The 21356-nt window shown below is 41.3% G+C and overlaps 1 protein-coding gene across 1 annotated transcript; it reads right to left on the reverse strand.

Moving 5' to 3' along the window:
• Nucleotides 1-13583: 13583 nt before the first annotated feature.
• On the reverse strand, nucleotides 13584-17988 carry LOC124122735 (collagen alpha-6(VI) chain-like). The gene is made up of 7 exons (XM_046485857.2): nucleotides 17844-17988; nucleotides 17210-17250; nucleotides 16983-16996; nucleotides 15557-16117; nucleotides 15002-15025; nucleotides 14247-14813; nucleotides 13584-13699 (listed from the first exon to the last, which is right to left on the reverse strand). The coding sequence occupies exons 1-7, from the start codon at nucleotides 17952-17954 to the stop codon at nucleotides 13668-13670; spliced, it is 1350 nt and encodes a 449-aa protein (XP_046341813.2). The 5' UTR covers nucleotides 17955-17988; the 3' UTR covers nucleotides 13584-13667.
• Nucleotides 17989-21356: the final 3368 nt, after the last annotated feature.

A 21356-nucleotide genomic window follows, 5' to 3' on the forward strand; every position in this document is an offset into this window, starting at 1 on the left:
TCCAGGTCTTAGTTTTGATCTGCTCTCTGCATTGACTGAACCCTCATTTAATGTAAGAACAGCTCCCTTCTCCAGGTCCTAGTTTTGATCTGCTCTCTGCATTGATTGAACCCTCATTTTATGTAAGAACAGCTCCCTTCTCCAGGTCTTAGTTTTCATTTGCTCTCTGCATTGACTGAACCCTCATTTAATGTAAGAACAGTTCCCTTCTCCAGGTTTTAGTTTTGATCTGCTCTCTGCATTGACTGAACCCTTATTTAATGTAAGAAGAGCTCCCTTCTCCAGGTCTTAGTTTTGATCTGCTCTCTGCATTGACTGAACCCTTATTTGATCTGCTCTCTGCATTGACTGAACCCTTATTTAATGTAAGAACAGCTCCCTTCTCCAGGTCTTAGTTTTGATCTGCTCTCTGCATTGACTGAACCCTTATTTAATGTAAGAACAGCTCCCTTCTCCAGGTCTTAGTTTTGATCTGCTCTCTGCATTGACTGAACACTCATTTAATGTAAGAACAGTAGATTTATGCTGTTCTCTTGATATACATATGATGAATGGGAGAACAAAATCAGATCCCCGCGGGGATTTTACATGCTTTGCTGGTGGTGGTGCCAGCATGGTTGATTATTGCTTATGTTCATCTGAATTATTTAGTACTAATTATGATTTCAGTGTAGCCACAAGATGTGAGTCAGATCATTTTCCCATTGTGTTTAAGTTTGCTGTTACAGATACAGAGAATGTTATCAGTAACATGAATGCTGATAATCCAGAATCTATTTGTAGATACCGATGGTGTGCTGGTAAGGCTGAAGCGTTTTCTGAGTTACTTCGGGACTCGCTATCATCATATAGCTTTGATGATTTCATGGGTGAAATTTCTAGCGGTGTTAATTGTGCAGTAACAAAATTGACATCATTGATCATTACTTGTGCTTCTGTCAGTGATATGAAGGTAATTACAAGCTCAAACATATGTACATTTTCAGGAGCAAGATGGCATGATAGCGAATGTAAAGAGTTGAAACATGAGAAATATCGTTTTCTTAATATGTTTAGAATAACTGGTGATCTGAACTATTTACAACAGTTTAGACAGTTAAGAAATGCGTATCGAAATATGTGTAGACAAAAGAGATTGATTTTTGAAGAGCGATTACTTGAGGATTTAATGTCTCATACTTGTAGTCCTAAGATCTTCTGGAACCAAGTGAAGGGACTTGTATCAAAAAACAGTAATGCAACTCAGTTTATAGCTCAATCAGAATGGGTCTCCTACTTTAAAAATATTTTGAATATAACTGATTATGATGTTGATCATGATAATCTTGCTTCCGCTGAGAGTTTTGTTTATGAACACGAGGAATCTAACTGTTTTGTCTGTAATGATGAAGAATTAAATGATATTTTGAATTGTGAAATCACTGAACCAGAAATTTTACATGCTATTAATCATTTGAAAGATGGTAAGGCGGCTGGTCCCGATGGAGTTCTACCAGAAATGATAAAGTGTTGCAAGGGTAATCTTCTTCCTTTTCTAGTTATATTATATAACGCTATTTTGCATAGTGGTAATTTTCCTGAGGATTGGGCTCGAGGTTTACTTACTCCCCTTCATAAGAAAGGCAGCAAATTTGATGTTAACAATTATAGGGGTGTTACACTTAGTGATGTATTGGGTAAAATATTTACTTTTATTCTTAATAAACGGCTTACTATGTTTTGTGACATTTACGATAAGATACCAGAGTCTCGGGCAGGTTTTAGGGCTGGATACAGCACCATTGATAATATATTTGTGTTGCAAAGTCTAATACAGAAATACTTATCTAAAGCTAATGGCAGATTTTACTGTTTATTTGTTGATTTTAGAAAAGCCTTTGATTGTGTAAATAGAAAATTGTTGTGGTATGTCATGTTAAATAAGGGTATACATGGAAAGTTATTTTATGTCATTAAAGATATGTATTTAAAAGTGAAATCGGCTGTAAAGTTATCAAATAGGACAGCAACTTGCTACTTTGAAACGCTAAGTGGTGTACGCCAAGGCTGCACCCTTAGCCCTATATTGTTCTCTTTGCTTATTGTTGAATTAGAATCAATGTTGCACTCCTCCGGCGAGAGGGGAATATTTGTGAGTCAAGAATCTCTAGACATTTTGTTGTTATTATATGCCGATGATTTGTGCATAATTGATGATACTGTAGTTGGTCTCCAACGAAAACTTAATATCCTTAAATCTTTCTGTACTAAATGGGGTTTAGAAGTTAACCATAGTAAGACTGAAATTTTAGTTTTCAGAAATGGTGGAAAACTTAGGAGTACTGAGAAATGGAGGTTTGGAGATGTTAATGTTAAAGTATCTACCTATTATAATTATCTAGGTTTGTTATTTTCAAATCGGCTGTGTTGGACGACTGGTATCAACTCTCTTGTTCAGAAGGCAAATAAGGCTCTGTTCGTCTTTAAGAAATTACAGCATTGTTTGAAGAACATACCCGTACATATACTTTTTAAAATATTTGACATTCAAATTAAGCCTGTATTATTATACACTTCAGAAATATGGGGCTATTCAAAAATTGCAGCTATTGAAAAATTTCAGATTAAAATCTGTAAATTTACTATTGGAATTGGAAGTCATGTTACAAATGTTGCTGCCCTTGGCGAATGTGGTAGATATGGCTTATTTATTGATTATCACAAGAGATGTATTAAATATTGGTTGAAATTGTTATCTTTACCCAGTTATAGATACCCTAAGCAATGTTATTTAATGCTGAAATCTTTAGATGAAGTTAATCGCACTACATGGGTAACTTGTGTCAAAAGACTATTATTCAGTTATGGATTTGGCCACGTGTGGATTTCGCAGGAAGTTGGTTATGAGAACCTCTTTATTAATGCATTTATTCAAAGGTTAAAAGACTGTAACCAACAGGACTGGTATTGTAAAGTTTGTGAAATACGTAAATTATCAATGTATAAGGAATATAAGTCATTGCTAACAGTTGAAAAGTATCTCTGTGAAATCACAAGCCGTCATTATAGACGTATGTTTTGTTTGTTAAGAATTGGCGAGTTGCCATTGATGGTAAATTTAGGTAGAAGATGCGGTATAGAGTACTGTAATAGGCAGTGCAGATATTGTAATTTACAGGAAATTGAAGATGAGTTTCATTTTATGCTTGTCTGCCCATGTTACAGATATTTAAGAAATAAGTATTTACCTATTTATTACTCTTCCAATCCTACCTTATTTAAATATAATACTCTATTATCTTGTAACCGCACTAGTATTGTAACTAATTGTGTTAAGTATATACTGGAAGCACTTGCAATCCGAAATACTGTCACTTAATACCCTCTGTCATCTGCCTCATACTGTATTTTTCAATGAGTATTTGTACGTGGGCCTATGGCCTTTATACTGAAATAAAGAATTGAACAGCTCCCTTCTCCAGGTCTTAGTTTTGATCTGCTCTCTGCATTGACTGAACCCTCATTTAATGTAAGAACAGTTCCCTTCTCCAGGTCTTAGTTTTAATCTGCTCTCTGCATTGAATGAACCCTCGTTAATGTTAGATCAACTCTCTCGCTCTCTTTTCTATGGTCTAAGATTTGGTGTGCTCTCTGCATATTGTAAACCCTTGTTTAATGTCAGATCATCACTCTCCCTCTCTTTTCCCTGGTCTGCTCTCTGCATGGAGTCAAAAGTCGTTTAATGCTAGACCAAAGCTCTACCTCTCCTGATCATAGGTTTGGTCTTCTCTCAGCATTGTTTGAACCCATTGATTTGGACCCAAAACGCACATTTACTATTGTATCATGTATATGGGTTATCTCCCTTTTGTTAGTCAATTCAAATCATTCGTGTCCACTGTGTTCCTTTATAATGTTTCGGAAAACAAGAGAGCAGTTTTCACTGCCAATCGTATACCGACCAATTCTCCTCATAGAACATGACGTGCAACTATCATAATAAGGGCCCATAACTGTCACCAGATGTACATTTGTTTGTTGGTTTCTTAACGCCGCACTTAGCAATATTCCATTTATATGACGGCGGTCTGTAGATAATCGAGTCTGGAACAGACAATCCAGTGATTGACATAATGTGCTTCTATCCACGCAATTGTGATACAATGACATGCTTCACCCAAGTCAGCGAGCCTGACACCCGATCCCGCTAGTCGACATTTACAAGCATAGTCGCATTTTACGTCAAGCATGGGTTGCTGAAGACCTATTCTAACCCTGATCTTCACGGGTCAGATGCCCATTTTAATAGTCATGTGAACGAGCGAATCGAGTTCATACAGATCCAATATGACTTCCAAAGATTGTTGGCCGAGGAGACTTAGAGGACTGGGTGTGCTGAGACACACCGCATGTAACACATCACTTTGTGAAACCTAGACATTGATGAGGTAGGCACGCATTGTAACCATGTGGGGATTCGAACCCGGGTCTTCGGCGTGACGACTTTCACCACTAGGCTACCCCACAGCCTGCAACACTGAAATACCACTGTCATCGTATTCGGACTATATCATAAGCATCTTCGTTGTATTTGCACTACGGTATTTGAATTCACCCTCTTCAACTTAGATATGTGACATTGTTTGCTGTGCGATTGCTTTGTATTTTAACGTTACTATTTCAACTTTTGCAATTTTGTGGCAGTATACGGTTCAGACCAAGTTCAGTTAATTCAAACTTATAGCATATGTTGTACACAACGTTCTGTCCGGAGATTTAATCGTGGAGCATATCGTGAAACATGGTGTCACTGACGTCGTGTGTGTAACGCTGACAGGGTCACCTCCACTACGGGAGTCTCTCACATGAGATCTAATGCCTGCAGATATTGAAATTCAAAGGCCCCAGATAAAATCATCCTGGAACCTATTACCTGACAACAACAGACAGATTTTTCGAACATGACACAACGTTGTCGCACGTTGGACGCCTGGCCGTGGTAGGTCAGTAACTATTGATGTTCGACGGGCAAACATTAAACCGTATGGCAATATGTCGATCTTGATATCCGGTATTTAACATGTCGATGGCCTGGTTTTAGATATAACTCCACTAAGTTGTGATATATTGTTCGCAAGTGCCCAACCATCTCCCACTTTTGCATTTGCCTTGGTACGTCCACTGGCAGTCATGTGCGATGTCTATGGTGTTGTGTTTTAACGTTCTGTCCCCCCGTTCAGGATATCACTGGATGTGAACATCGCTCCTTTATGACGACAGTGTTCATACGTTTCCTGATCAGGGGCCTTGAACTTGGTATTTAAGCAAACCGACGTTTTTGTATGCCTACATGTATATACGTAGGTGTGATGAGTGATGAGTGAAATATTTATTTTTAAACAAGCATATTTTTATACATTTGTTTACTCCGGTTAGATATAAGTTAATGCCCACTTCATGAAAAGTGACATACTTATTTTGCGCATGTCCAAATAGTGCTTTCGTACTGACGGAAAGAAAGTAACTGTGCTTCTAATAAAGTTCCATAAAAATGTATTTATTCTGAAATTAAATAATGCATCTTTCAATATATATTCATGAAAACATCTCTTAGACTTTAAGGTCGTTATTCGCTATTTGCACGTGCATGTTCATGCACCGCTCACAATTAGGATGTTTGTTGGGAGCATAATACTCACACGTATGATTTTTTAATGTGAACAGCACACACTGATTGTATAGCCACCATCGAAACACGATATCATATCTTAGGAAACCTTCTTTGGTTGGCATCTGGAAGAGCAACCCCCAGGCTGTTTTTAATCATTTGATGTCTTAAATGCGCCTCGCCTGCCTCGCCTGCCTCGCCTGTATCAAATGGTGATCACATCAGATATTGACATAGTTAATATTGTTGTTATACAAACCCTCTTTTCGGGCGTGTCTCTCTGTCTCGTGTTACCAGGTATGAGTTTTGTCAATGAATTCGTTATGATAAAATACTGTAAACAGCTTTATTTCTGCGCCGTTAAAATATTGCGAATACCACACCAAAGACAATACTGCGACGAGATATTTTTGCGAGTTGCCGTGTTATGAGTGAGTGAGTGAGTGAGTGAGTATGGTTTTACGCCGCTTTTAGCAATATTCCAGCAATATCACGGCGGGGTACACCAGAAATGGGCTTCACACATTGTACCCATGTCGGGATGCTGTGTTATGACTGGTATTCAAAGAAGGTTGTTGAAATTTGAAAGATAAGAGAAGTGACAATGTTACAGTGTCATGAAACCGATTCACGCAAGATTGCTTGTTTCCTGTGTGGACGAAATTGCAAAAGACACTGACGCAATCAAGCGAGGTTGGAAGAAGGCAGGATTACTGTGAGGTAACAGTGACACTAATTGGTCTGTTTACACTGTCATTTGTGATGTATTGTGTGACCATTCTGCATTCATTTGTGTTTTTAACTTATTGAGTAACTTGTGGTTCTGGTTGATGATTTCAACATTTGATGACGTGTTGACTCTCTCACCAGTGGTCAGAACCTTCACGAAGAAAAAAGTACAAGGCAATCGATGCACGTATTGCGTCCCTCAAGATCCAGCTCCTGAACCAACACCTGAGTGAGATGGAATATGCTGACCACGTGGGCGACCTCCTTCATCTGCAGTAATGACATTAAATCCATTATGATATTCATATGCTATTCATATTCATCAATGTAAAGTTTTGATGAATATGTTATCCTTGTTGAATAAAAAATGAGAAAACAAGACTTGTTTTGTTATATACGGTAACCTGTTAGAATCACAAAGCATGTTTTGACAGCATAGCCGCGAGAGCCACATTATACAATCACGCAACCATAGCCATTGCCGCGAGAGCCACATCAATTTGGGCTATCCATTTTCGAAATGTGGCTTTGCCGGCCTGTAACCCAATGAATAAAGTATGTATATATTATTTATACTTATTTTTGCGTTTTTAATTTTTGCGATTGGGTCTCGTTCGCAAAACTCGCAATAATAAAACGGTCGCAAAAAATTCCCTGTTTACAGTATTGAGAAGACGAATGCTAAAATTTTATGTTATTTTCAATAACATTTACACCACTTTACATGACGCACAGGTATTTTTCCCCAAATATATAAAGAGATATTGCAAGAACATGTAATAATCAACTCGACTGATATAAATATATCTTAGAATATTAATATTCAACAGCAGTGATGCGTTACTTGATCGTATAAATCATAAACTGATTTCATTTGTTTCAGTTTTGATTCTTTTTCTCCCAAATGCATCTATCTTGAAGATATATATGGGTATTTTTTTCGGAATGTGAACTACTTATCAAACGAAACTACTTTGACTTGGACTGCTTATAAATAGAAAATGGGAACATATAATTTCTAATGTATTTTGACATTCAACTATTTATAGTACAACAAGCCTAAAAATAACTGTCATTTTTGACACAGGTCAGGAGACGACGCCTAATCGATGACGTAAGCCTCGTAATGACGTCATTGGTCATGCGTTGTACTCATCCAATAACGTGTTGATATGTGTAGGGCCTGTTATTCTTATTGACTTGGTAGAACAGTATCCCTTTGTGGCTGTTTTCTGAGTGAGGGAAGAAAGCCTAGCTGCAGAATGACCCCCATCTGACGTTCGGTGTTCAAATGTCCACGGATGATGAAAAAACGTGTCATCCACCTCACTTCAAACCCCGCCCCACTCCATGACGCCACCCGTCTCCTCGGATGCATCCTAAAACAATTGTTCACTCTCCATCCATACACAAGCATCCGACCATCAGGATTGAACCTGCAGTTGAACCCGTTCCCGTCGCGTTACTGCAAACGTCGCACAGTTCCAGAACCACAGACGTCTATTTCGCCCATGTTGAAGGGCCAAGGCCATTCCGCGGTGGGGACTGTAGGATTTATACGCACGTTATCTAACTGTGTGTCTATAAACCTCTTGACACTGATTGTCTGTCTGTAAACCTCTTGAAACTGTGTATCTGTAAACCTCTTGACACTGTGTCTGTTTTTAAATCACTTGATACTGTGTGTCTGTTTGTAAACCTCTTGACACTGTGTGTCTGTCTGTAAACCCCTTGAACTGTGTCTGTTAGTAAACCTCTTGATACTGTGTGTCTGGTTGTAAACCTCTTGAAACTGTGTGTCTGTAAACCTCTTGACACTGTGTGTGTATGTAAACCTCTCAATAATGTGTGTCTGTAAACAACTTGACACTCTGTGTAAGCGCCTCTTGAGAGTGTGTCTGTAAACCTCTTGACACAGTTTCTGTTTGTAAACCTATTGATACTGTGTGTCTGTAACCCTCTTGACACTGTGTATCTGTAAACCTCTTGACACTGTGTGTATGTATGTAAACCTCTTGACACTGTATCTATAAACATTTTGACACTGTGCCTTGCTGCTGATGTGGCGTCCCAGTTCCGTCAACGCCGATAATGTCACCGCCAGGAAGCAGTTGCGCAGATGTAACGTTAGTCTGATGGATCCTCGTTAGTCTGATAGATCTTTGTTAGTCTGATAGACTATCGTTAGTCAGATTTTTGTTGGTCTGATAGATCGTCGGAACTTTGAGATATCTTCGTTAGTCTGATAGATTATAGCTGGTCTAATAGATCATGGATATTTTGATAGATTCTCGTTAGACTTTTAGGTCTGATAGATCCTTGTTAGTTTGAGAGATCCTCGATAGTCTGTTAGATCCTTGTTAGTTTGAGAGATCCCCGATAGTCTGATAGATTCTTGTTAGTATGATAGATTATCGTTAGTCTTATATATTTCTTGTATGTCTGATAGATCTACGTTTTTCTGATAGATCCTCGGTAGCATGATAGATCCTCTTTAGTCTGATAGATTCTTGTAAGTCTGATAGATTATCGTCAGTCTTATATATTTCTTGTATGTCTGATAGATCTACGTTAGTCTGATAGATCCTCGTTAGCAAGATAGATCTTCTATAGTCTGATAGATCTTTGTTAGTCTGATATATTCTCGTTAGTCTGATAGGTCTTTTAGGTCTGATAGATCCTCGTTAAGCTGTTAGATTCTCGTTAATCTGATAGATCTTTGTTAGTCAAATGGATCCTTGTTGGTATGATAGATTATCGTTAGCCTGGTAATTCTCATTGGTCTGATAAACCATCGTTAGTCTGTTAGATCTTTGTTGGTTTGAGAGATCCTTTTTAGTCTGATAGATCCTTGTTAGTTTGAGAGATCCTCGATAATCTGATAGATCCTTGTTAGTTTGAGAGATCCTCGATAGTCTGATAGAACCTTGTTAGTTTGAGAGATCCTCGTTAGTCTATTAGATCCTTGTTAGTTTAAGAGATCCTCGATAATCTGATAGATCCTTGTTAGTTTGAGAGATCCTCGATAGTCTGATAGATCCTTGTTAGTTTGAGAGATCCTTGTTTGATAGATCCTCGTTAGTCTGATAGATTATCGTTAGTCCTATATATTTCTTGTATGTCTGATAGATCTTCCTTACTCTAGTAGGTCTTCGCTAGTCTGATATGGTTTTGTTAGTCTTTTATGTTCCAATTGATCTAATAGATCCTCGTTATTCTGATATATATGCATTAGTCTGAAAGACCGCGTTAGTCTGATAGATCCTCGTTGTTCTGATAGATATGCATTAGTCTGAAAGACCTCGTCAGTCTGATAGATCCTCGTTATTCTGATAGATATGCATTAGTCTGAAAGACCGCGTTAGTCTGATAGATCCTCGTTATTCTGAGAGATATGCATTAGCCTGAAAGACCTCGTCAGTCTGAGAGATCCTCTTAAGTCAGATAGATATGCATTAGCCTCAAATACTAACGATGAGTCTCATACATCCTCGTTGTTCAGATAGAGAGTCTGATAGAACCTCATTAGTCCGGAGTGTATGAATTAAATCGCTTTACAGGTCTGATAAATCACTCTTGGGGCATACAACCTGTGTTCTTGAAACAGTATTACCTTTCGCCCTACTGAACACGTGACTTTCACCACTACTACTACTACTACTACTACTACTACTACTACAACTACTACTACTACTACGACTACGACTACTACTACTACTACCACTACTACTACAACCACTACTACTACTACCACTACTACTACTACTACTACTACTACTACTACTACTACTACTACCACTACTACTACTACTACTACCACTACTACTACAACCACTACTACTACTACCACTACTACTACTACTACCACTACTACAACTACTACTACTACCACTACTACTACTACTACTACTACTACTACTACCACTACTACTACTACTACTACTACCACTACTACTACAACCACTACTACTACTACTACTACTACCACTACTACTACTACTACTACCACTACTACTACAACCACTACTACTACTACTACTACTACCACTACTACTACTACTACTACTACCACTACTACCACTACTACTACAACTACTACCACTACTACTACAACCACTACTACTGCTACCACTACTACTACTACCACTACTGCTACCACTACCACTACCACTACCACAAGATGTATATGTCGCTCAACTCCACATCGATAACATGCACATGGCCCATACAATCTTAGTTATGAGTCAGATTACAATGATAAATCTTCTGGAAGATTGTTCCACTTCATGGCTGCTGTTAGGCTGAAATATCGCAGGTCGTCAAGGAGATGCTTATATCCGGAACTAAACACCCTGGTGGGACAGTATACAGTGAACAGAGCCGTGCACACACTGAAACGCCAAGGACAGAATACAGTGAACAGAGCCGTGCACACACTGATACGCCAGGGACAGTATACAATGAACAGAGCCGTGCACACACTGATACGCCAGGGACAGTATACAATGAACAGAGCCGTGCACACACTGATACGCCAGGGACAGTATACAGTGAACAGAGTCGTGCACACACTGATACGCCAGGGACAGTATACAATGAACAGAGCCGTGCACACACTGATACGCCAGGGACAGTATACAATGAACAGAGCCGTGCACACACTGATACGCCAGGGACAGAATACAATGAACAGAGTCGTGCACACACTGATACGCCAGGGACAGTATACAATGAACAGAGCCGTGCACACACTGATACGCCAGGGACAGTATACAGTGAACAGAGCCGTGCACACACTGATACGCCAGGGACAGTATACAGTGAACAGAGCCGTGCACACACTGATACGCCAGGGACAGAATACAGTGAACAGAGCCGTGCACACACTGATACGCCAGGGACAGTATACAATGAACAGAGCCGTGCACACACTGATACGCCAGGGACAGAATACAGTGAACAGAGCCGTGTACACACTGATACGCGAGGGACAGTATACAGTAAACAGAGCCGTGCACACACTGATACGCCGGGACAGAATACAGTGAACAGAGCCGTGCACACACTGATACGCCAGGGACAGAATACAGTGAACAGAGCCGTGCACACACTGATACGCCAGGGACAGTATACAATGAACAGAGCCGTGCACACACTGATACGCCAGGGACAGAATACCTTGAAGTCCACTCGTACTCTCACTGGTAACCGGCGAAGCGACCATGGTACTGGAGTGATACTGTCAACTTGCAGTATCGTTACAGTACGGGCTACAGTATTCTGCAAATTTGAAACTTATCATATTGTAATGTTTCCTTGATTTGACTTTAAAGGGTATTTTCTTTCTTCAAAAGGTGGCTTTTAGAAAAAAAAATCACAACTGTATGTAAACAATGCACTGAATAATGAATAAAACTGTCTAAGGATAGCGATTCTAAAGGTCCCCCGAGGGCTACGGTTGTGGTTGAAGGACGAAACAAGATTTACTGAAATAATATTACGCGTTGGATCAGTTCATGACCGCATATCAACATACGTCATAGCAGGAATGACGTCGTATGACATGGGATTTACTCTCCTATCGAGAGCTCGTTGAATAACTCATTATCTGTGCCACCGAGAGCAGACTTTATTCATACTACAGTCAGAGTCTACACATTAAGACTATACGCGTATTTCGTCAATTATAATCCTTTATGTCGGTTACAATGGGTTTATGGTTCAACGTGCAGGCATCGAATCCTAGGGGTAACAAACGATATGATCCGTGTCATGTGTGAACATACACCTACTCTGGATTGTCGCGGATGTAATGGGATATCTTTTATAATTGGAAAGTCTGATCACGTGATATGCAAATTAACTCTTTCATCACAACGTCGGCGTGTGAATCTGATTGTATATTTCTGGCGTGAAATAGACAATCTGTCATCTGTCAGGGCCACCTTCACAACGGCACTGTACAAATATAGTACTAGTGGCCTTAACCAGCGACACCTGGTCCATGAAGGCACAAGTAACTTTACCGACACGTCCACGTGACAGAATACAAAAAACAATTCTGTCTTCACACACACCATCTACAAATTTGCAGATGCATACTAGCACACACGGCCAACATTACTCCAACGCGGGTATTTCATTATGGGTGCCGTGGTTCCAATATTCAAACACGGTTTGTCATAAATGAGAGACACCATTAGTGGAACCTCAAACACAACTTTTCAGTATAATTACTCCTATGTTTAAGAGTCAGAAGTCAGTAGTTACCAGACAGGATGACGGAAGGAAAAGAGGGGTTCATTGTAGTAGTATGAAAGGTCTACGGCTAATTGAACCTCAAAACATGTGCATGAGGTGAGGTGAAATGGGGGTTTAACGTCGCGTCCAAGATTATTGCACTTAAACTGTGACGCGCACGTGCATGTGTGGTTGTGTGTGGCTGTTTGTACTAGTCCTGACTGATGCCGAGTTACAGTGCTAGCCCACTGAGATACCATGTCACAGTTTAACAAGAATACCCCACTCAGACACAGTATACTGAGTCCGAGCCAACCAGTCCTTGTTTTAGCCCCTTAATGCCGAGCACCAACGCTGTGATATAACTGGAATACTGTTAAAAGCGGCGTTAAACCCAACTCACTCACTCACTCACTAATGCCGAGCACCAGACAGGGTAACAACAAGTACCATCTTCTAACGTTTTTTGGTTTTGACGCGGCCGGGGATCGAACCCCAGGGCTTTTACACTAGACCACGGAGGCGGTCTACATGTATATGAAGTCGATCCATTCCCGATACTATTACATAGTCACGTTTTACCATCTGAATTGACACAGTGAATGATTATCAACACCTATCCTCTGAAATGCCATTTTGGGGAGTGGGTACGCAAAGTTGCCCGCCTTAACCGTGCCAGTATCCGCAACAATTAAGATTTTTGCATTATCTGCACCATACATGTACTGCTTGGTTTCATCAAATGGTAAGCGATTTGAGACGTGCTTTCCTCAAAGTTTACTACTGAAATACTGTTCCAAGCTGCTCTCAAGCCCATTCATTCACTCAATAAGACTATGTTACCCTCACGAACAGAACAAACGGGCGATGTCCAACTCCGGTACATTCTTTATGTGTGCCCTCTAACAACAACCGATAGTGGCAAAAACCAACTCTGACTCACTTCTACACAGAAAAACAAATAAGATTAAACGTGCTACCACTGTCGTGTTTATTGATGATGAAAAGAATACACTCTGTCTTCTAGTTTGCACAAAACATCCATCTGTTCCTAGACACCGCTCGGGTGGAACTTCACACTTGCTGCAAGAAGAAGTACACTTGTGAACAGTTTTGCCTGATAACATAGATTTATGCAGGAATATACAGGACGGGTAGTGTATAGCATGAATTTACATTACGTTTTTGCAGTAACTCTTCCCGCAAACATCCCCCCCCCCCCCCCCAAAAAAAAAAGGAGCATATATATATATATATATATATATATATATATATATATATATATATATGAGCATATATATATATATATATATATATATATATATATATATATATATATATATATATATATATTCCAAAATTAGTAGTAGTAGAAGAGAGCAAATATTTATAAATCGAAAAACAACCAATCAACCAATTCGCAAATTGTATTTTTTCTGGCCTTCGTTGCTTTGTTAAGAATGGATACATAAAAGTAAAACGCATTACTAACGAGATGGACCTACGGTAGGGTCCCAAAGTAGTTCGAGACAAGCGGAGTTAAACCAGTTGTATGGATAGGAATATTCCGTGAACATAGAAATGACGGTTTACAGGTTAATGTTCCCTCCTTCTAGTTGTATGAACGTACCAATTGTACATGTCTTGTCGTCCAGATCCTGTCTGATTGTGTCTAACGCCTTGTAGTCAGCTACTGTAAACACCCGGTCCTGGTCACCAGCAATACCTAGAAGCTCCTTCTGGGATAGGTTCAGGCCAACGCCAATGGCGAACATGCTGATACCAGCGTCTCTAGCCTTGGCCGCTTCCTTCTGAGTCTTCTCCCAGTCCTGAGACTGCCCGTCGGTCATCACGATGGCGATGTGAACTGCATGGGCACGTTGTTTGGGCAGCATCTGTTTCTCCCGCATGAACTCAATGCCTAGACCTGTGTCGGTGTAGTCGCCAGCGGTGTAGGGGATGCTTGTGATGGCGTCCACGACGCCAACCTCGTCGTTGTAAGCGTCGAGATCGAAGGCAGTGTTGTCATAGGTGCCACGACCGTAGGTGATGACAGAGAACCTTGCTCGCTGGGGTGAAACCTCGAAGGTAGTGACGAAGTTCTTGATGAAGTCCATCCCAAGGGTGAAGTTTTTGTCGCCAATACTTGACGAAGCGTCAATGACGAAGGAGATATCGATGGGGTTGTCACGGCACACTGTGTGGGAAAGACCGTGAACAGTTAAGTGAGTGAATGGGCCAGACATGTAGTGTTTGATCACTAATGACAAGATTGTGGGAATGGTCTGCAGCTAAGTATGGTAACGTAGTGTTAAAGTATGGGAGTTACACCACTCGTTCCTTTGAGGTTGTGTAGAAAGTGGTCACGAATGGGATTTCGCTTACCTACTGGTGGCTCCGGTGGGTTTTCTGCAACATAAAACATTACATCACTAGTATGGGCTATTTCAAGATATTTTTCTCCAGTGCAATATGTGACTGGTTTCACACGCGTATTAAACCTTATAACTGGAAATGGTCCAGTCTGTTTTCGTGAAGTCACAGAACTATAAATCTGTGTGTGTTTTTTTAAGAATGTTGAAAATATTGAAGCCACCTCTTTTTTAGTTCGCCTTTTTCCATTACACAATCAACAGCGGTACGGGTGGCGCCGTGCAAGTTGCCTCCCTTAGCTATGCCAGGATCCGCAGGTCGAGGGTTGGGATCAAATATTCGACCCCGTTAGGATCCTTTGTCAGCACCAAATCTATGCCAGTGGGATTCGCCAAAGTGGTAAACACACAGATGGCGTGTCGTTATATGACTAAAATAGTGTTCTAACGGCGTTTATACACACACACACGCACACGCACACACACACACACACACACACACACACACACACACACACACACACACACACACACACACACACACACACACACTAATGCATCAACGTACCATCGCATGTCTCAAAGGCGAGCCTGGACCTAATGGTACCGAGGAGGTTGTAGCTGGTAACGACAAACACGTGTTCATCCACGCCGGCGATGTTCCTCAGCTCCTCCTCTGTCACGGAATGGCCGACCCCGACAACAAACATCTCCACCCCGGCTTCTCTGGTGATACGAGCCTCAGTCTCCGTTACCACGGGTTTCTGGGAGTTGCCGTCGGTCAGGACGATGCAAACCTTTCTCAAGTCTTGGCGAGCTTGTGGAAGGAAAGTTTCCCTCATGTACTTGATGCCGGCCCCAGTCTCAGTAGCCAGACCAGCTCTGTACGGGATGTTAGTGATCGCTTTTTTCAGGTCCACATTATTGGTGTATTTATCAAAACTAAAAGCATCTTCTGTGTATACCCTGTCGCCATAGGAGACGACAGCCACCCGCACCATATCGGGTTGGACTTGGAAAATATCAACAAAATCTTCTACGAACCACAGTCCCATGGTAAAGTTGTCTGGCCAGATACTGGACGAAGCGTCGATGACGAAGGTAACATCCATTGGCTTCTGCCTGCATGCTACATGAAAGATTCAGGGTATAAACATTATAGTTCAGATATGCAGGCAGTATTCGATGCTAGGGTGTTTCATTTAAACTGTGACGTCAGTTTAAATTTCCCGGAATCGAATACTGACATACAAAAGGTTTCAGTAATTAACACAGTGCTGTATATGCAAACTCACACAGCTGTGCAACACTCATGACGGCATTGTGGAATGCGATGACGTCTTAAATAAATACAGAACGGACATGATGGCAGAATTTTGAGAACAATCGAATTTAGGAGAGTTTTCGGTCAATTATTTTCATACATATATTTGGGGAAGTGACGTTTTCTATTTCAAACTTGGGGCAGAAAATACATGATACAGAACGCAGTGACAAGTCCAGAAGATGATCATTATATTGCACAGTTGTAAAATAATGTATAAAACAATTATAGTGAACTTGATAAAATAGTAGCCTACCATAACCCGACAAGATCTTACATGCTGATTACACGTTGATGTATTTTGTTGTATCGAATTTTAGGAACCAGCACGAATTTTTCAGACAACGTGAAGAGAGTGAACTGATGATGTCAATAACATTCTGTGAAAATAATGATTGATTGATGATGTCAGGAGACTGCAGGGGATGGTCCAGTGATCGCTGGTGCAGAGCAGCGTAATTTGCCCTTGCCTAGATTCTCTGGTTCATGCTAGATGCTGATCCATGGTGTGTTGTCATCTGTCCCATCTGGGGTCCGCAGGAGTGACTGACATCTACGGCCTGCGCATCTTTCGGATTTCCTCCCACATGAAGCTGACACACCGCGATACAACTGGTATACTGTCTATAGCAGCGTTAAGCCTAACGCACTCACTCATAATCATACTCACCGCTTTCGCAGCTCCTGTAAAATAATTGAAATGTGTTCAAATTACATCGCCATTCAAGCAGTTGTTGAAGAGGTGATATGGTTTGTGACAAAGTTCATTTGCATGCGAATACTGTGATATGTACTGCAGAAAATATTGCCTGTATTTTTACTCAGTCATTAATTTCAAGGGAGCGAAAAGAAGGCCCTTTTCACACTGCGTCCTGTTAGTGACGGGGCTGTACTCACTTGAATTCCACGGCCGTTTCCTCCTGCCATGACGCGACCACCTGCAAGTACATCTGTATCCAGTGAAACCTCATTAACTCAAAGTGTGGGGGCTAAAGACTCATGCCCCTAGTACCCGTACTTCCGGTAGTGGGGGGCCAATATTAGACCATGGTTTCAATATGGAGTGTATTCGCAGCAACCGCACATACCAAAGAATATAATTAATCACTTTGCTCGTCCTACAAGTTTCAGGAATCTTAAATGTAATCAAGCCTTTGTGGTTTCGTGGTTTAAAAATAATATCAGGAGATTATTTCCTTTCTTTCATTTGCAAGATTCGGATGTCCAACTTACAACCATACACATCAAACTATTATTTCTATGTCTGTATAAGTTTGCAATATAAAAGTATCACAAGAGTTGATATAACAGTAACGTTCTGTCCGTCCATGAATTGCCTACCGTCACACGACACGAGTATAAAGTTGTTTTTTCTTACTAACCATACACCTTTTTATATTTAATTAATTTCATTCAAATCACATATTGAACATATCTGCGGCATGTCACAAATCCTTCTACAGTTCTTTTCAATTTATGAAATAATATAATCTTTACACCATCCTAAGTGTGTACGGTATTGTCTACTCACACAGATCGCCAGAATGATGACCTTCCCAAAGACACTGAGACCCATGGCTGCTGCTCGGTGGCGATGTCCAAATGGTAAGTAGGCGGACGGGGCTAGGTATTTATATGTCATCTAATAATGCCACCATTGACCGCCGCTCCCCGTTATTTACACTATATTTGTTCAGTGTCTAAATACATAATTACTAACGGACATTCCGTACAATAAAGTACTATGTAAATACACGTGTGACAGCAAATTGAAAGCGTACATATTAATTGCGTGGCATTACATTGCAATGCGATGCAGATGACCTTTCCTGCATATTTATTTTATAATTAACAGCTCACATATAACAAGTTTAAACTTTTTTTTGTACTTGTTCCTCTTTTCCCCTGTCGAAACTACCGTTTATGTGCATCGTAATTAAGTGGTATGAAGTAGCTAACAATACTATTATACTATTAAACCTACCACAGAGATACCACATTATACATTAAATACAGATGTGACAGGATCCGGTGATTATGAGTACATACACCACATTCGTCCTAAATCTGTCAGCATCATAGCTTGATCTAGTTACTATGGTCTGTGCTCCCACATTGTGCTAACACGTGCATACACCCCAACACCAAAACACTCACTCACTCACTCATGCATACACACCACACACACACACACACACACACATACCCCCCAACACACACACACGCGCGCGCGCGCACCCACACATTCAATCACTCACTCACACATACAGCCCCACACCCACCCACACGCGCGCACACCAAATCACTAACTCACTCACTCACTCACTCACTCACTCACACATACAACCCCACACCCCCACACACTCACTCACACATACACCCCAACACACTCACTCCCTCATACACCCCCCAACACACGCGCACCCCCCCCCCCCCCACCCACACACACACACTCACTCGCACATACACCCCCCTCACACACACACACATACACTCACTTCCCACTCACACATACACACACCCTACACACACACCCATACCCACTCACACATAAACCCCCACACCCCACACACACGCGCGCACACCCACACACTCACACACCCACACCCATACACCCACTCACACATACACCACCACACCCCCTACACACGCGCGCACACCCACACACTCACTCACACATACGACCCCCCCCCCCCACACACACACACACACACACACACACCAATTCATTAACTGACATATATATATATTTAACGGCGGAATTATTGATTTGTTCAGTCGTTGTCAGTCTCATCTTGACGATACAATATAGTCTCAAGTCATCCATACAGTGAAAAGTCCCACTGGGCGTGCTACTGCAATATAGGTAGACTATATTGTACACTGTGTTACAATGGTATGGCGGCAGGTTGACAAGTGCAGTGAAGGTGTCCTTGCACAGTTCCACCTGAAGATAAAGCCTGGATTCACCTTCATGAAGGTCAGGACCAGGTTAAATGGTCTTCATACGATTCGACTAACGTGATCGGGCTGTCAGGCTCACTGACTTCGTTGATGCATGTCATCGCATCCCAGTTGCAAGATGTCAATCACTGGATTGTCTGGTCCAGACTCGGTTATTTACAGACCGACGTGAAATAGCTGGAATCTTACTGAGTGCAACGTTAAAGAACAAATAAATATGTAATATTTAATAAATATGTAATATAAATCAAATGTGAAGGGAGGTACCATGTGTCACTGTCTGATCTAAACATGAGCGTTTTCTGATGTGCCTCGTCGTGTTCAAGATTTTTTCACCTATATAGCGACGTGCTTGTGTGGCTGTTTGTACTTGTCCGAACCTATACCGGTTTTCTCGTGCTAGCCCTACGACATACCATGCCGCAGTTTAACATGGATACCCCACTCATAGACAGTATACAACACCAAGACGACCAGTCCTTGTTTTTTATCCGTTTAATGCTATTGGTAAGGCGCTGCCAGGTTATCGAAGCAGCCGCTCTGTCCACTAGAGAACCCTGGGTGATGCGCACCAGACTTACAGAAGGCGTATTGTAGTATATATACATATATATAGATACACTGTGGACATTGTTTAGAAGCTGGCGGTCCTCCCCGGAGGTCCATGTCAAGTATGTACGCCGTCTTCCATCGCGTCTTCTAATTAACTGGGGACTTAGGTGACAGGGAGGCACAGAGTGGTTTCTGAACACACCTGCATGACTAACGTTTAGTCCCAGAAATAGAGTTATCTTATTTACAAATTGGTCTGAAGAAATATCTAAAAGGAGCTCAGAGCATTGATTAATGGACTAGCTCAATCATTCTAGACTGGAGTGGAACGTTATTAAATATTCTCTTGGGTTTGGGCTAAACACCGGCAAACAGACACCAGCAAATAGACACCGGCAAACAGACACCGGCAAACAGACACCAGCAAATAGACACCGACAAACAGACACCAGCAAATAGACACCGGCAAACAGACACCGGCAAACAGACACCAGCAAACAGACACCAGCAAATAGACACCGGCAAACAGACACCGGCAAACAGACACCAGCAAATAGACACCGACAAACAGACACCAGCAAACAGACACCGGCAAACAGACACCAGCAAATAGACACCGACAAACAGACACCGGCAAACAGACACCAGCAAATAGACACCGGCAAACAGACACCAGCAAACAGACACCGGCAAACAGACACCGGCAAACAGACACCAGCAAACAGACACCGGCAAACAGACACCGGCAAACAGACACCGGCAAACAGACACCAGCAAACAGACACCAGCAAACAGACACCGGCAAACAGACACCGGCAAATAGACACCGGCAAACAGACACCAGCAAACAGACACCGGCAAACAGACACCGGCAAACAGACACCAGCAAATAGACACCGGCAAACAGACACCGGCAAACAGACACCGGCAAACAGACACCGGCAAATAGACACCGGCAAACAGACACCGGCAAACAGACACCGGCAAATAGACACCGGCAAACAGACACCAGCAAACAGACACCGGCAAATAGACACCAACAAACAGACACCAGCAAACAGACACCAGGATACAGTGTTTGGAGTCTAACATTCATAGCATGGTATATAAAAGTTGCAACATTTCTAATAACAGTTTCATTGTTCACCGCCATAAGCATATTAAATTTAGCAAGAGTAGGATGTACAAAATACTTCTGTGGTAAATACTGAAGACGAAGTTCATCATAATCGTTACAAATTAATAAAAAATGATATTCATTCTCGACATATCTTTGGTTGCAACTATTGCACAATCTCTGCTCTCGTGGAGTATTAACGTATCTACCAGTCTCAATGTGGAGAGTGTGGGAGCTTCAGCGAAAACTGGGCTCGTGCAACACGAAATTTGTTGATAGTGATAGCAGACAAATACAATTCTAGACTAAATGAATTTTTGAAAGTGTATAATGGAACATTTTAGAACTATTTGCTAAAGACCAATGCCAATCCTGTTCGTAAGCAAATTTTAACCGATCTTCACATTCGGA

This window comes from Haliotis rufescens, unplaced genomic scaffold (genome assembly GCF_023055435.1).
Source record: "Haliotis rufescens isolate VD_foot unplaced genomic scaffold, xgHalRufe1.0.p SCAF_15, whole genome shotgun sequence".
Classification (NCBI taxonomy): Eukaryota; Metazoa; Mollusca; class Gastropoda; order Lepetellida; family Haliotidae; genus Haliotis; species Haliotis rufescens.